This window comes from Otolemur garnettii, unplaced genomic scaffold, assembly GCF_000181295.1.
Source record: "Otolemur garnettii isolate 467f Iridium unplaced genomic scaffold, OtoGar3 scaffold00044, whole genome shotgun sequence".
Lineage (NCBI taxonomy): Eukaryota > Metazoa > Chordata > Mammalia > Primates > Galagidae > Otolemur > Otolemur garnettii.
Genome location: NW_003852439.1, coordinates 5,385,512 through 5,399,182, shown reverse-complemented (window position 1 = coordinate 5,399,182; position 13,671 = coordinate 5,385,512). Strand labels below are relative to the sequence as shown.

Sequence of the window (13,671 nt, the reverse complement as noted above, 5' to 3'; positions counted from 1 at the left end):
GAACCCGCCACCTTAGGTGTACGTGGCTGGCACCTTAGCCAGTTGAGCTATAGGCACTGAGCCGAGAGTCTTTCTTTATATGAGGTAAGAAATACAGTTTTTACAAATTACTTTCTGCATATGGCAACATACAAACAACTCTGACTGTAACAGCCTGGAAGAATGTCCCTCAGAATCTCAGCGGTGGTTCTCTTTGGGTAGTGGTGTTACAGATCACTTTTTAAACTTTGTTCTCTTTGGCTGACTATATTATCTGAATTTTCTACAACAAATATGTACTTATTTTAAGATTATTTTAAACTTATTATAAAACTTTCTTCTGCCTCGAGTGTGCCTTGGTCTTGGAGGCTGGGACAGGGTGAAATGGCTGTGGGCAGGGTAGCAGAGACTGGGAAACTGGGACAAGGCCAGTGCTGACAAAGCCTTCTGTGGGTTTTTGGGAGCCCATCTGAACCTCTGCACAGCACCAGACAGTGTTCCTGTGGAAAATGTGTTTGCCAGTGTCTACAGGGCATTGCCATTCATGAATACAGACGTGCGGCCCAGGCCGAAGGCTGTGTGCCCTCGTGGTGTGTGATGGTCACCGAGTAAGGCTTTTCCCTGGGATGACGATTTGGTCTGTTCTGCGTGCAGGAAGGCTTGAGAACTGGTGTATCCTCCAGATCCTGACACCTGAGTCTCTGTCTCCTGCACAGGTCAGCTGGACATCATCTCCATGGCAGAGACAACCATGATGCCCGAGGAGATCGAGCTGGAGATGGCGAAAATCCAGCGCCTCCGGGAAGTGCTGGTGCGCCGGGAGTCTGAGCTCAGGTTCATGTGAGTGCTTTGGGGGAGCGAAAGGGAGGGGGGTGAGGGGGAGGGGCCTGGAGAACCTACTACATATGATTGACTACTTTGTGCCAAACACTGGGATAAAGGCATTATGTACGTTAAAAAAAAAAAATCTCATTTGACTCTCACTACTACCCAGAGAAGTTGGTATTGTCATCTCCCATTTTAAACAAGACTGGAAAGTTGCAACTGAATTTGAGCTAGTCTGATTCCAGGAGGTCCAGGAGCTTTCTGTGTTATGAATAGGAGAAGGGGGCAGGGAAAAGAAAGATAGGAGCCCAGAGGTGGTACCTTATGCTGGGGTCATTAAGACTATGCACACACTAGGCTCAGATCCTAGTGTCACTGGCCTGAGATCAGAAAGAGACAGTCCACTTGGGCAGGTTACTTAAGCCCTTTGAGCCAGTTCCCTCATTTGTAAAATGGTGGAAAAATAATAACACCCCTCTTGGGAGTTATTATCCACCTCAGAGTTATAGTAGCTCAGCGGTTCTCAACCTGTGGGTTGTGACCCCTTTTTTCCATTTGTAACAAAGTGACAATTAGGAAGGTTGAGAACCACTGTGTTAGTTGAATGTCCATTATCTGCAGAGCAGGGTGCCTGAGAAATCATAGGTAGTCTTTGAAGAGAAACTGCCATTTTGAACAATGAGAGCTAGACGGCTCTCCTAGCTCTCCTACTCCTGTGGCTCAAAGGAGTAGGGCGCCAGCCCCATATGACGGAGGTGGTGGGTTCGAACCCAGTCCTGGCCAAAAACAAACAAACAAACAAACAAACAAAACAATGAGAGCTTAAAAGTAAAACAAAGTAAAAACAGAGGGTTAATAGCCAACCTGGGATCAGTGCAGTGGCTCATGCCTGTAATCCCAACACTCTGGAGGCCCAGGAGGCCCAGGCAGGAGGATTATTTGAGCTTAGGATTTTGAGGCCAGCTTGAGCAAGAGTGAGCCCCCATCTCTACTAAAAATAGAAAAATTACCAGGCATGGTGGCACATACCTGTAGTCTCAGCTACTTAGGAGGCTGAGGCAGGAGGATCACTTGAGCAGGGAGATTGAGTTTGAAGGAAGGAAGGGAGGAAGGACACTTTGACTAGATCTACCAAGATAATTTCTTAAGATAATTACAATCAGACTCTGTCTTGGGGCGGGGAGCAGGGGGAAGCAACCTGGCTGGAAAATGTTCTGTTCTCCTGGCCAGCTCCCCACCTGACCTCCCCCGGAAGCAGCAGGCACTAAGCCCCTCCTGCCCCCCCCCCGCCCGATTCTATCAGTGACCCTTCATGAAGCCATGAAGCCCATTTTGATGAGGAGACTGAGGTCTGAAGAAGTTAAACACCTGTCCAAGTTTACCCAGCTAGTAAATGTGGGAATGAGGGTTCATAACCAACTCTTCAAGCCTTCAACACTCAAAATTTCACTAGGCTTAATGACCTTCTCTATTACCCCATAAAAAGACCTGCAATATTCAAGCTGCCATTTTTTTCAGGTATTTGTATGAGCCAGACTGTGCTAAATGCTTCATGGGCATGATTCCCTTCTTCCCAGGAGCCTCAGAGGAAGGTTCTAGAACATTCCCACTTTAGGGATAAGAAACATCTTTTTGTCTTTTGTCTGAAAATAAGCTAAATTGATACATGAGCATTCAGAAACAAACCTCCCAGTTTTTAAAAAGGAAGACAGAGAATGGGAATTATATTTTAAAGTAGAAATTGAAAGTTTTAGAGGGCATTGTTTTTGCTGCTGTGGGAACGAGGGCTGCCACATTGCATTTATTGACCTTTGCGATGCTTGTGCACACGCACCCATGAAGCACTCACACACACGCACACACATGCATTACTCCCGGCATCTGGCACATACCTGCCACACAGCGAGTGCTTAAGGACAAGGTTATCAACCACTTCTCAAGCGCTCGCCCTGGGCCAGGCACTGCGCTAAGCTCTTGACTTGTGACCTCACTAAATTTCCTCACCATCTTTCTAAGAGTAGAATGTGAACATTTTAAAGCAATAACTGAGAACATGACATGAAGGCTGTGTTGACCAGTTTGATGGAAGTATTTCAGATTGCATGTGAAAACCCCACACTGTACCCCAGAAGTGCATTAATGTACATAGTTACCATTCAATAAAAAAAATAAAAATAAAAATAAAAATAAATAAATTTTCTCACCAAGCCTATGAGGGAATCCAACCACTTAAGGACAAATGTCAATAGTACACACTCGAATAAACCAAATCCTCTAAAGCAGGGGTGTCCAACCTTCCTTTTTTTCTCCTTGGCACATTGGAAGAATTAAGAGTTATCTGGGGCCAGATGTCAATGACATAGACACTCACAAAAGCTATCGGTGTATAATATCCAACACCACAGCCACAGACATGCAAAAAATGTCCTCACAAAATCAGCATGTGGCCTGCAAGGTCTGGAGGATGCAGAAGGACCTCAGTCAGTGTGGTCTTGAGGATACCCTCTGGAAGTCCTGCTGGAGTTCTCCAGAGTGTATTTCATGATCATGACACTCCCCCAAGCCCATCGTGGTAGAGCATATCCCTGGTGGAGGTGCCCCCACCTTAGCCATCTCCGTCAGAGTTACACAATGGATTCTAAGGCCATCAGGATAGAGGACACAGCACATGCAGATGGGACAAACTCTTCATCCATCGCCTCTGACCTTCTAGGCCAAATCCACTCTTCAGCTATTTCTCAGGGCTGATCCTTCCATAGCGGTAGGAGAGTCCTGTTGTTATCCCTATGTTTTTTTTTTTCAGACAGTCGCACTTTGATTCCCTGGTTAGAGTGCTCTGATGTCATGGCTCACAGAAACCTCAAACTGCTGGGCTCAAGCAATCCTCCTGCCTCAGCCTCCTGAGTAGCTAAGACTACAGGCACCCACCCCAACGCCCAGCTAGTTTAAGTAGAGATGGTCCTTGCTTTTGCTTGGGCTGGTCTCAAACTCCTGAGCTCAAGCAATTTACCTGCCTCAGCCACCCAGAGTGCTAGGATTACAGGTGTGAGCCACTGTGCCCAGCTTGTTATCCTTATTTTTACATTTTTATTATTATTATTTTTTTTTGCAGTTTTTGACTGAGGCTGGGTTTGAACCCACCACCTCCAGTATATGGGGCCAACACCCTACTCTTTTGAGCTAGGCGCTGCCCAATTATCCTTATTTTTTAGAGAAGAAGGTGTTGGAGGTTAAGAAATTTGTCCAAGGATGTGGTAGGTAGTGAGCAGCCAAGCTAGGACGCAGTCTGACTCCAGAATGTTTATTAGGTGAGTAAATCAATGAAGGAAGGAAGGGAGGGAGGGAGACACTTTGACAAGATCTACCCAGATAATTCCTTACAGAGCCTCAGCTCCGTGAGCGCGGAGATCTTGTGTGTCTTTCTCACTGTTGTATCTTCCCAGCACCTTGTGCAGTGCCTGGCACTTATTACACTCATTAATGTTTTTCAAGTGTGCAATAAATTGTACGTTCGCATTCCATGCTCCCCCCAGCCGCCTGCTCACACAGGCACATGTACATCCACACACACACATGCACACTTAGGCCCCTGGGCATAGAATTAGGGGACAGAGAAAATTTCAGGCCCCAGTAAGCATTTTCAGGCTCAGGAAAGGAAGTGTCAAGTGACAGGAATGTGATGGCCGGCCCGTGGCTGAAATATTCCCAGTGACCAGAGCTGTAATCACCGCAGTGGGATTCATTTGTCACACCTGTTCTGAAGTAATGACTCTAATCCCCATCAGCTCCTGCGGAGCGTGTGCAAGGCTGAGGCTGCCTCTCGCTTCGTGGCCTCTTGCCCAGTGTCCGCTGCCTTCCCCACACCCTACATCCCTCTGTCTTTAGAATTATCCCTTCTCGTGTGGGCTTCCCTTGCCCTGGCCGCTCTGCCTTGCCCTTTGTCCAGGATCCACTGGCTCTGTCGGTTCTTTCCATCTTCCTGCCAGGACGGTGAGGAAGACGAGGGAGATCCACCCATTCCCAGGGAACTGGCAAGAACTCAGGTGACCTGGGTTCAGGAATCATCCTGGCTCTTCCTTATTTTTGGCCGGTGACCCTGGGCCCACGACAGAGACCATATGAGTTGCTGCTTATGGAGGACACTGTTATCCCACACAGCCTGCTATATACATTGCACCCATTTGCTCCCTTATTTTAGTTTATTGAATCCTCATGAGAATTTTTTTTTTGAGACAGTTTCACTTTGTCACCCTGGGTAAAGTGCTGTGGCATCTTAAGCTCATAGCAACCTCAAACTCCTAGGCTCAAGCAATCCTCTTGCCTTAACTTCCCGAGTAGTTGGGACTACAGGCACCCACCACAACACGTGGCTATTTCTTTTTTGAGATGGGGTCTCGTTCTTGCTCAAGCTGGTCTCCATCTTGTGAGCTCAAGTGATCTACCCACCTCAGCCTCCCAGAGTGCTATGATTACAGACATGAGCCACCATGCCCGGCCTTATTCCTTCTTTTTTTTAAGAATGAGGAAACTGAGGTGAAGAAGTGACTTATTCAAGGTGGTCACCAGCCAGCATGAGCAGAACCAGGCTTTGTACCCACCATGTTGGTCTTAAAAGCAGAGCCCTCAGCCGTAAGCTATTCTGTTCTCTTTATTCCCAAGGCAAGGACCCCTTTTCTCTTTGCTTTGTCCTTCTGGAATGCAAAGGCAACCCCTAGCTGGATGTCCTCATTCCATGTCAGGTTTTTTCTTGTTCCACCCACTGAGTTGAGTGTGGTGAACATTGAATGGATGCTACTGCGTCAGCCTTTGGACTGCTCTGTCCCCTTTCTCTGGACATAGGTGGTTTATTTTGGAGCTCTAGCTAAGACAGTCAAAGTCTATGAAGTCAACCTGCTGGGAGTTTTCTGCAGAGCCTTGCTTTTATAAAGATTCTCTTGAACCAAATAGTTGACATTTATCAATCCCTTCACATGCATTGTCACATAACCCACTTCAAGTGCTTCCTGGTGGAAGGACAAATCGGGAGCCGCTCCCAGCACAACTTGCCCTGAGTCAGGGCCACGAAGTCAGGTTCATAGTATCAGCGACTCCCCCAGGTGGCCGGTGTGCCCCAGGCCGGAGGTCCAGTGTGTCTTCTCTGGCTGACTTCTCTCAGCTTGTCCTCTGGTTGCTAGCTTGCAAAATGGCTTTCAGAGATCTCTCTTGAGGTTTGGCAATGTCATGAACTTTATTGGAAGAAGTCAATAAACCTTTTAGTATCACAAAACCACCTCTGGAGTAGGTGGCAGTCATCTGGGAGATATGCTGGAAGCTTGCTTTTTCCTCTCCCTGCCCCTTCCGTCCCATACTACTCTGGGCAAGAACTCTCTGAGGCTGTCAACAACCTCAGACTCATTTTCTCAGCCTTCGTTCCTGTGCTGAATCACATCATTAGCTTTTAATAACTCCTCTTACAGCCCCCTGCTGCCCGCCTCAGCTTTTCTGCACCTTGTATACCGTTCTCCTGCTGTTTTTCTGGGTTTCAGATGATTAAGTATCTTGGACCTCTGAATGGGTGTGGGAGGTGGTTATCTTTCTTTAACACCTGCTTGCTAGATTTTCATAAACAGGATAGTGTGCCTTGTCCTTCAGCTTACTCTGGGCAAAGGCAGGTTTTAATCAGCCAGAGAGAACTGCAGAAGGCAGGGGAGGTGGGCGTGCAAAAGACGTATTTCAAGAACGCAGCCCTTGAGTCCCAATATGCTCAGACCCTGGGCTTGTACTTTAGTAACTTCATTTTCTTAAGAAGGATCAAGTGTGGTGAAGCAGTCAGATCCCAGGAACCTGACAAAGATTCAAGATCGGGTGATGGAAAGTACACGAATTATAGACAGCAACATTTATAGATGAGGAAACTGAGGCACAAAGAGGTCAAGTCACTCATTCAGGGTTGAACAGCTTTCATTAAATGGTAGACAATGACAGAACCCAGACATTCTGAGTCTGCAGTCCACAGTCTCAACCCTCAAGCTCCAGGGTCTCTCGAATGATTTTTGATCCAAGTTCTACTTCTTACCGACTGTGTTGGCCTAGAGCAAATATTTTGCCCTCTTTCAGCCTCCATTTCCCCATCTGTACAATGGGGACAATGATGTCTCCCTGACAGTGTTGAAAAGAGATGACACCTATAAAGCAGGTGGCTCTTCCTAGGTAGTAAACCAATCAAAATTCCCTTACTTCATTACATTATTAACATAGTGCTTTGAGGGAGAGCAGATCAGGGCTGCATAGCCAGTTCCAGACAATTCCCAGAAAAGATTCCTCTCCCTGAAAGAAGCCGGGGCTTAGAGCATCCTCTCTGAGAGCCTCTTGGAATGGACTGATTCTCTGAGAGTGGCTCTCAACCACTAAGTACAACTCTACCCGAGGGCCTTGATTTTATTATTATGAAAAAAATTGTCTTTATAAACCTGCATTTCTCCTCCCTCCCGTTTAATGAGCAGATAATTCTGGTCTGATAGGCAGAGCTTCGAGCCAAGGGCAAAATGAAACATGTGCGTTTATGTAACTTGACACATCTCAGCCACATTCCGGGGTTCTGCGTCACTTCAGTTGTACTCTGGGTTTTAAATAGCTTCTCCTAAGAACAGGTCACCATTGCCAGAGCCTCTGTACATATCAGGTGGGAAGAGAGGCCCTTAATTGCAGAAGATCTAAAAAGCAACTTGTCTTGGACAAAATATACAAGAGTTTGAGGAGTAGAGGAGGGAGAGAAGGAGGGAGTCTCTGAAGGAAGGGGAAAGAAAGGATGGAGAGTGTTCTAGGCTAGACCTCTGGATGGAAGGACCCTCCTGCTGAATTTCTAAATGTGCTGGGAGGTGGGGTTGAGGGTGAGCGTCTAGGTTGACTGGATGGAGAGAGAAATGTCCCCCACTCAACAAGCTAGCTGCTCTTATTACGTACAAGTTGTCTTCCACAATCAGAACAAATTTCAGGAAAGGAAACTCTTCTCTCTGGACGCTCTGACTGTCTATAAATTTCACTCTGTTGGCTCTGAGGGTTTGCCTCCGAACCACGTGGGTTCTGGTGGGTTGGGAGGGAGATCACCATATGAGACTACCTTGTGATGGTTAATTTTGGGGATCAACTTGACTGGGCCACAGGGAGCCTGGACATTTGGTCAAACATTCTGAGTGTGCGTGTGTGAGGGCGTTTCTGGATGAGATTAACATTCACATTGGTAGACTGAGTAAAGCAGATGGCCCTCCCCAATGTGCTGTAGGTGGGGTGCACCCAATCAGCTGAAGGTCTAAATAGACCCAAAAGGCTGAGTAAGAGGCAACTCCTCCTGCCCAACTTGAACTTGAACGTGGGTCTTTTCCAGCCTTTGAACTCTAACTGAAACATCAGCTCTTCTTGGGTCTGGAGCCTTCCAGCCTTGGGACTGAAACTTAACACTGTCAGCTCTCCTGGGTCTCCAGATAGCCGATGGCGATCTTGGGACTTCTCAGCCTTCGTAATCACATGAGCCAAATCCTTATAATGACTATACCTACCTGTAATTCTATTGGTCCTGTTTCTCTGGAAAAGCCCGACTAATAGAATCTTGTTTAAGCTCAGAAATTTTCATCTGGATACTTTATCTGGTTAGCAAGGAGCCAGGGTGTTGAGCAAGACTGAGATAAAGGGAATTGGCTCTCCCACTTTAGAAAGCAGTTCCCTGATACCTGGTAAAGATGAACACGTGCTCACTCTACGACCTGCAGTTTAGCTCCGGGGTAGAACCTGCAGCCGTCCTGTATGACTGATTATCTGCTAGCCTCCTGTGGCTATTTCAACTTAATTATAATTAAATAATTTAAAATGCAATTCCTTAGTAGCGCTCATATTTCAAATACTCATTGGTTAAATTATGGCCAGTGGCTACCCTATCAGAAAAAAAGCACGTATTTTTACTACCGTTATCCAAGTAGATCTGATAAATGCATGCATCCCCCACCTGCTCCCCACATCTCCTGGTTAAGGGGGTGGTCAGTGCCGCTCAGCATGTGTTAGCTCTAGAGAAAGCACATATTTTTATAGACCATTTCTATCGTCATAAAAAGTTCTACTGAGCATCGCTGCCCTAAAGAAACTTCACACAGGAGCATTAGGAAGACTGTTCCGAAAGGTTCATAACTGCCTCGTTTGCAACATCAATGACCAGAAACGACTCATATGTTTGGGGGTTTTTTGCTTTTTTTTTTTTTTTTCAGTTTTTGGCTGGGGCCGGGTTTGAACCCACCACCTCTGGTATATGGGGCCGGCACCTTACTCCTTTGAGCCACAGGTGCCGCCCCCAACTCATATGGTTTTCAGCACAAGAAAGGGCATGTCTGTTATGGTCTTGTTGTTCTGTGGAATACTATACATCAGTGAAAATTGAATGGGCAACAACAGGTATCAACATGAATGCATCTCAAAAACAAGACTGAGCAATAGATTTGTATAACATTTATAAAACTAAAAAATACAGCATGTAAACATTCACACGTGGATGGTAAACTATAAAAATAAAAAGCATTAATGCAAATTTGGAGTCACGCTTACTTCTGAGGGAATAAGGAAAAGATAAGGTTAAGGGACTTACCAAAATGTTTAAGAGTCATAGGCAAATGATTACTAAAGCAGGGTGAAGGGATCATTAACTGCTTTATTATTCCGTAAGCTATATATATATATGTACATATATATGTTTATGCTTTTGTGTATAGCTCACACACATTTTCCTTCCAAATTTTTTATTATAAAATATAGAGGGTACTCCCAAAATGTACACACATTTTAATAAAGGAGAAAAGTGTGTTAAAATTATAATACTCAAGTTATGTTTGATTTCTGAAATTACAAGAGATGCAAAATCCAATCTATAACAAACATTATGGTATATATCGAGTATGACAGTTTTAATATGTTTTCTTCCCTTTCTTCAAACGTGTATACATTTTTTGGCACCCTCTCTATATAACAAAATTCACTATCTTAACCATTTTTAATGTTACATTATGTGCGACCATCACCACCATCCCTCGGCAGCACTTTTTTCATCTTCCAAACTGAAACATCCGTTAAAAAAATAAAAAACCCATTCCCCTACACACACACTCCACAGTCCAGGCAATAACCATTATTCTATTTTCTGTGTATGTAATTTTTTCGCTCCTGTGATTTATTTTCTTTTTTTTTTTTTTTTTTTTGAGATGGAGCCTCAAGCTATCCCCCTGGGTAGAGTGCCATGGCATCACGCTCACAGCAACCTCCAACTCCTGGGCTCAAGTGAGACTCCTGCCTCAGCCTCCCAGGTAGCTGGGACCACAGGCGCCTGCCACAGCGCCTGGACATTTTTGGGTTGCAGCCATCATTGTTGTTTGGTGGGCCCGGGCTGGGGATTCGAACCCGCCACCTTAGGTGTATGTGGCTGGCGCCTTAGCCGCTTGATTTATTTTCCTGTGATTTATTTTCCATAGTAAACAGCTTAAGAACCATAGAAAATTACACAAAAATATTTTAGAAGAGTAATGTCTGAAAAGAGTTTGATAAAGAACATCTAAGGCATGATTGCTATCATTTTTACTATAATATACAATTATTTCTGGAAGTTATATTGAGCTACTGTCAGACACCTTACATGGAAAAATGTCAACTGTCATAGTTGATATACTTTTTACACTACATATATTACTTCTGAACATTTTTCCTATAAGATTTGCAAAGGTGGAGGAAAAATTAAAGAGCCTCCTTCAGGCATCCATTAAAGGTCTATTTCATTAAAATTTAATCTTCAAAGGGTGTTTTAGCTAGCTCTCCTGTCGCTGCGATTTTGATAACTCTATGTACCTTGTAAAGGTGGAGTCAGATTGGACGCGGTGGCTCACGCTTGGAATCCTAGCCCTCTGGGAGGCCAAGATGGGAAGATTGCCTGAGGCCAGGAGTCTAAGACCAGCCTGAGCAAGAGCAAGAGCAAGAGCCTGTCTCTACAAAAATTAGACCAATTTAAAGGACTCCCTAGATTTGGCAAGTCTGGGTAGTGAGAACTGTCTGGCTCCCTGATGGTCAGGCAGACGCTGGCTCCCGTCCATAGTAGTGGACAGACTGAAACTGCAGCTTGCAGTGTAGAGACCTCACTAACGGCATTAGTTTCCTGGGCTGCTGTAACAAATTACTGCAAACTTGGTCTCAAAACAACACACACTTACTCTTTTATAGTTCTGAAGCCAGAAGTCTGAAATTGGTTTCCCTGGTCCCAAATCAAGGTGTCACCAGGGCCACACTCCTTCCAGAGGCTGTCAGGGAGAATCCTTTTCCTTATTCTTTCCAGCATCTAAAGCTGTATTCCTTGCGTTCCTTGGCTTATGGCCCCATTCTCCTCTGAAGCTGGCAGTGTGGTATCTTCAATTCTCTCTGCTCAAGTCGTCCCAGCACCTTTTCTCTTCGACTCCAAATCTCCCTCTGCCTCCCTCTTAAGACAACACTCTGATTACATTTAGGGCCCACAAGGCTAACCCAGGCTAATCTCCCCATCTCAAGATCCTTAATTTAACCACATCCACAAAGTCCCTTTTGCCATATGTGGTAACAGATGCACCAGTTCCGTAGGATATCTTTGGGGGCCATTATTCAGTCTACTTATTACATTAAGTGACCACAGCAATTCATTCAAGGGCCAGGCCCAGAGCTGGGTTCCCAATGTGACAGCAATGGTGACAGAGACAGAATGGGCCCCACAAGGCTGAGTGTAGCAGAAGGAAACACACTTTGTGGTGCACCCTGACTGCGTTCTGGGTTCTCAACAGTTTTTGACATCTCTGCAGGAAGAAGCATGTTATAAAACAGAGAGAGAGGTAGGTATCAGCAAACTGCATGTACATGTGTTATGATCTGGTGGTTAGGGGGGTTTCCAGTCTCTGTGCTTATTGCTGGAACATGGCTGGTTTGAACAGCAGCAGAGACTGAGAAGGGCTTGTCCCAATCACCTGATGGTCTGAACTGAATCACACAGTGTTGCCCCAGCCTCCCTCCTCCATCTGCCTTCAAATCAGATACCAGCCCTCTCTTGATGGTTCTAAGATCCAGATGATCCAAGAGGAATAGGAGAGAATAAAACTATAAACAACTTAGCAGACATCCTTTGGTGACCTGGGTCTACCACACAAGCATAGCCCCCGCCATCTCCTTCAAGACAATATCCTGACTCACATCTTTCGTTTTATTTAATCGGCTTCTATTTATTCAGCAGTTACGTTGTAGATCTCATTTTCTCCTAGAATTCCGGCCCACTCATGATCCTGCCCTCAATCCCCTAACACCTCAGGGAATTCAAGTTAGATCACATCAATCCAGGACATTCCTAGAAGATGAGGGGATTCCTGTTGAATCCTGTTTTTTTTTTTCATAAATAGATGTCCTGGTCTTTGACAGGGTTGCTTTCTGAGAGAGACCTATACTTGTTCCAGATTAGATTATATCTAATTTTTTTTTAATTCTATCTCTGCCATTCACAGGCTGTGCAATCTTGGGCAAATATCTCAGCCTCTCTGAGCTTCAGTTGCCCTGTCTGTCAAACAGGCATGCATTCAGTATCTCATAGGATAGTTATGAGGAATAAAAGAGATCATGTATATTAAGGGCTCAGCCCAGTGCTTGCTATGACATAAGCACTCATTAAATGTTACTCTCCTTTCCTCTGGGAAGAAACAGAATTTGGAAATGAATAGATGCAGATGTAAGCTCAGATGCCGCACCCAGGAAGAGGAGGAGAAGGGAGAATATTGGGGGTGGAGTGAGGGTCTTGTCCATAACAAGTATGGCGTTCAGACAAGAAGAAAAGGCTTAGAGGCACCTGAGATCTGCTGGAAAATTTCTGAAGGACCGTCACGTGGAAGAGAGAGATTGTTTCTTTTATGTGGAACCACAGGCAGCATATAGAGGCCACAGCTAGCCAGGTTACTGTCTCAGTATGAGAGCAGACTTTCCAGATATTCAGAGGTGTATAAAGTTGGAATCTTAGGAGGTAGTGTGTTTACACACTTGAGGGTATTCAAGTATTTAATTATTCCTTCCTTCATTCAATAAGCATATATTATACACTTACCGCATGCCGCATCCTGGGAATATCATAATGAATAGGAAAGATGAGGACTCTGCCCTAATGGAGCACAGAGTCCAGGAAGGAAGACAAAATCCAGGTGGCTCCTGGGAGTAGAGGGGAGCTTCAGAAGTCAATGGGATGGGATGGGGGGGGGTGTCAAAATGTCATGGTCAATTCTTAAGGTGGTTATTATTATCTAACATTGTCGAACACTGACATCTGCCAGCACAATGCTAAAGGTGTTCTACAAATCACCTTTATTCATTTTCATAACTAGATGAGGCAGATCTAGTTACGAGCCATCTTAAACAGGTGAGGAAAAACTGAGTTTCAGAAAGTTCAGAGATGTATCCAAGATCACCCAACTAGAAATTAGTAGGGTTTCGGATTCTAGCTCTAGCAGCCTGGCTTCAGTGCCCAGGCTCTTAGCCACTCTGCTGTGTTTATCCAGTGCCATCATTGCCTCCTGGCCACTACCCCTCCCTAGAGAACCAGCCCCAGCCCCAGCCCTGCAAGGGGCAGTCCCAGGTGGGCGAGCCCGCCATACTTCTCTCTGATTGGTTGAGATTGGCTCACTTTGAGCCAATCAGCGTCCCTCTCCTGGGATGCAGGGGGACCAGGCCAGTTAGATGATGGGAAGTTGGCAAACCAAAGTCTGTGGCTAAGCAGACCAAGCCAGTTCTTGAGGAGGAACAGAGATGATGTCCCAAGAGTGGCAAATGACGGAGACTGTGTTCCTCAAAAGCACAGAATGAACTCAG

The 13,671-nt window shown here is 45.4% G+C and overlaps 1 protein-coding gene across 1 annotated transcript in view; it reads left to right on the top strand.

The window, feature by feature from the left end:
* The window catches only part of CUNH16orf45 (chromosome unknown C16orf45 homolog), a 129,809-nt gene that overhangs the window by 81,951 nt on the left and 34,187 nt on the right, over positions 1–13,671 (top strand). The window contains exon 2 of the mRNA XM_003790723.2: positions 696–819. Coding sequence (XP_003790771.1) covers positions 696–819 — 124 coding nt within the window. The remainder of the gene's footprint in view (positions 1–695; positions 820–13,671) is intronic.